The sequence below is a fragment of the Rhagoletis pomonella genome, unplaced genomic scaffold, assembly GCF_013731165.1.
Source record: "Rhagoletis pomonella isolate Grant_MI unplaced genomic scaffold, Rhpom_1.0 Rhpom_scaffold_00002, whole genome shotgun sequence".
Lineage (NCBI taxonomy): Eukaryota > Metazoa > Arthropoda > Insecta > Diptera > Tephritidae > Rhagoletis > Rhagoletis pomonella.
The window spans coordinates 2,497,207-2,500,011 of NW_023458556.1; the positions used below are offsets into that span (position 1 = coordinate 2,497,207).

Genomic DNA, 2,805 nt, shown 5'->3' on the forward strand with positions numbered 1-2,805 from the left:
ATTATCCGTGGCAAGTACGTTACGAAGTACCTTGTTGACTGGCGTAACATTCGAGGCATTTTCATCACGTAACCTTACAGTTTTTGGAGCTGGAGTGTTGGAGTCCTGTCTACATTCATTACTGCGCTTTTGACAGTCTCTATCATACTTATGTTGAAAAATATGGTTTCTAATCGCTTCAAGCACTTCAAAATGGCAATCTTCTATGGCATAATGTATAGGTGTTTTACGTTCATCGTCCACCACATCATATTGAGCACCATATTTCTACATTCGCTAAGTGTTAATATTCATTTTGAAAATTTATAGGGAAGGATTGCCTACCAAAAGTTGCTTCACAATATCCACACGTCCAAATATTGCTGCCACATGTAATGGCGTCATATTTTCGTTGGACCGCACATTGGGATCAGCTTAAATGTGTGTATACGTACGAACATATTTATAAATTTATTCAAAATATTGAGTTTTAAAAACTTATGTAACTCACCACCGTCCTGAAGGAATCTTTTTGATATCTCCCAGGCTAATTCTGCGTTCTCCATTCCGCACGCATAATGCAGTGGCGATATACCGCGCTCAACAGGGACAAAACTTGCATCTACATTATTCCTTTCAAGTATAGCATTTATGTCGCTTGCAAAGTTAAAGTTTAAACACTATTAGTTACAATTTTTATAATTGGTTTCAAGTAAATTTTATTAACATCATGTTTTTTTACCTTTCATTACCATCCTCTAGTGCGTCCAACAAAATAAGAGCGAGGAAATTTGCCCGCTGGTCCACTTGAAAACTTGACATCTCTGCAGGACTTTCACTCATATTATTTTAATTAGAATATTTTTCTGGAAATGTTCCTTTCGTTATTAATACATATCCTTTTGATATCCCTTATTTTTTTACTTTATTTTAGCACTATACCACTTAAATTCTAGTTTAAATCAGAGTTGAATTTTAAACACTATGCTAATTGATAATAGCGCTACGTACTGTACTTTACTAAATATTAGACCCCAGTCGGAAAAGTAGCGCCAGTGGAGGGGGTAGTCGGAAAATCGTTATAATTTTGCGTAAAATCTCATTTTTACAATTTCATATCTTATTTTCGTTAAAATGCTATTTCATATGCAAAGTTATACCCTTTCCTCTGAAGCTCGCTATCAAGTTAGGTTAGGGTAATCAATACATTATTCTTATGTTCGGGCACTATTACACAGTCATGAGTTGTGCCACTCTGCCATAGTACGGTTGTTGCTCCCTTTCATACCACAGTAAATTGTATACAACTCTGAATCAACAAAATTCATGCTCCTTCTCAATAACAACCCTGATCAGATTTTACCCCCAAAGAGTACTCAAAATGGTTTATTACTGTATATACTGTGGTTTATACGGTGTTTACATGAAGCGATTTTACAGGCAACTTTGAGGTGAAAGCAACAATCGCCTGGTGTGAACGGCCTTTCAACTAATCGCTTACAATGAAGTTGGTCGGCTGCCTACTTTCGTTCAACTTTTGGTTCAACTAATCGCCTGTGAAAGTTGAATCATGTAAATTCCCTATTAGCCAACTTTTGATTCAACTAACCGCCTCTAAGGGCAGGTTGCTCAAAGCCTGATTGACACTAATCCCCGGTTAAACATCGTTATCGACGTTACCGACACCATGTTATTTGCATGGAGCCGAAAACGTCGATAACGATGTTAATCGGTGATTAATGTCAATCAGGCTTTGAGCAACCGGCCCTAAAACCGCTTAGAAAATCATCTTATGAGAACGCCGTTTTAGGCATCAACGTTGGCTCATAATCTTAAGAGGTGCACGTAAAGTGAGCTCCATACAAATTTTGAAAGTTCCTTTACGAAGCTCGTAGACTTACTAAGTTAACGAGTCAAGGCTCTGTTATGCATACTTGGCATTGCATGCACTGCTATACCATTTTTAGGTAGAAATCAAAAAGCAACAGACTTTTACGTATGTAATGCTGTGCGTTGGGTAACCGCTTACACGCGAAGCTCATTTAACAGATTCCTTATGTGACAACTCTCAAGCAATGCCAAGTATGCATAACAGAGCCTTTAAGTCTAGAGAATTTTGATTTTTCGCTATGTGACATTTTCCAAGAGAGATGCCACTCTCATTGTTCTCATTATCTGTTCCAGTGCCCATCAGGGTCGTTCTTTTACATGCATTGGGGCACATTTATATTCGAAACAAAGTCAATTATAAAGTTAGTTGCCGCCATTTCACTGAAAATTATGACAAAAAGCAGCAACTAACTTTAGTGTCGACTTCATTTAAGCTATGAATAATCATTCTTCAATTATGTTTTCCTAACCAAATGCTGTAGTACTAGAACAGGATAACTGATTACACTGAACAGCTGATTCTGGGAAATTATGCGCTCTATGCCGAGTATAATTACACCATTGCTTCACATGCGCTGCTAGACTATGCCCTGCACTTGCAATGTAATTAGGTTTGTTCGTCGAGCTAAAAATTTGTACGAATTTGTACGAATTATCACGATTTTTGCCCAAATCGCGTTCGTGCAGACCAAAAAATTATCCAACACTCAAAAATTGTGAGAGCAAAGTGGCAGTTCTCTTGGAGAGAAGTTGCAAATTCTTGCTGGAAAAAATTTTGCCAGCAAGAATTTGCAAACACGAACAACATGTGGTTGTGGCGCATGGTTGCATTTTTGTCTACAATAATTTGAATAAATTAGTTCGTTAAATTTAAAAATTTATAAACACGAGCGATTTTTTTATGAAAAAAGGAAGTAAATAATTGTTGATATAATT

The 2,805-nt window shown here is 37.0% G+C and overlaps 1 protein-coding gene across 1 annotated transcript in view; it reads right to left on the minus strand.

Annotated features, from left to right (window-relative positions):
- LOC118732439 overlaps window positions 1–945 on the minus strand; it is a 4,551-nt gene extending 3,606 nt beyond the window's left edge. Inside the window, exons 1-4 of the mRNA XM_036461575.1 lie at window positions 722–945; window positions 491–636; window positions 325–413; window positions 31–267 (exon numbers count right to left, since the gene is read on the minus strand). Of these exons, the coding sequence (XP_036317468.1) occupies window positions 31–267; window positions 325–413; window positions 491–636; window positions 722–822 (573 nt within the window). The 5' untranslated portion in view covers window positions 823–945. The remainder of the gene's footprint in view (window positions 1–30; window positions 268–324; window positions 414–490; window positions 637–721) is intronic.
- Window positions 946–2,805: the final 1,860 nt, after the last annotated feature.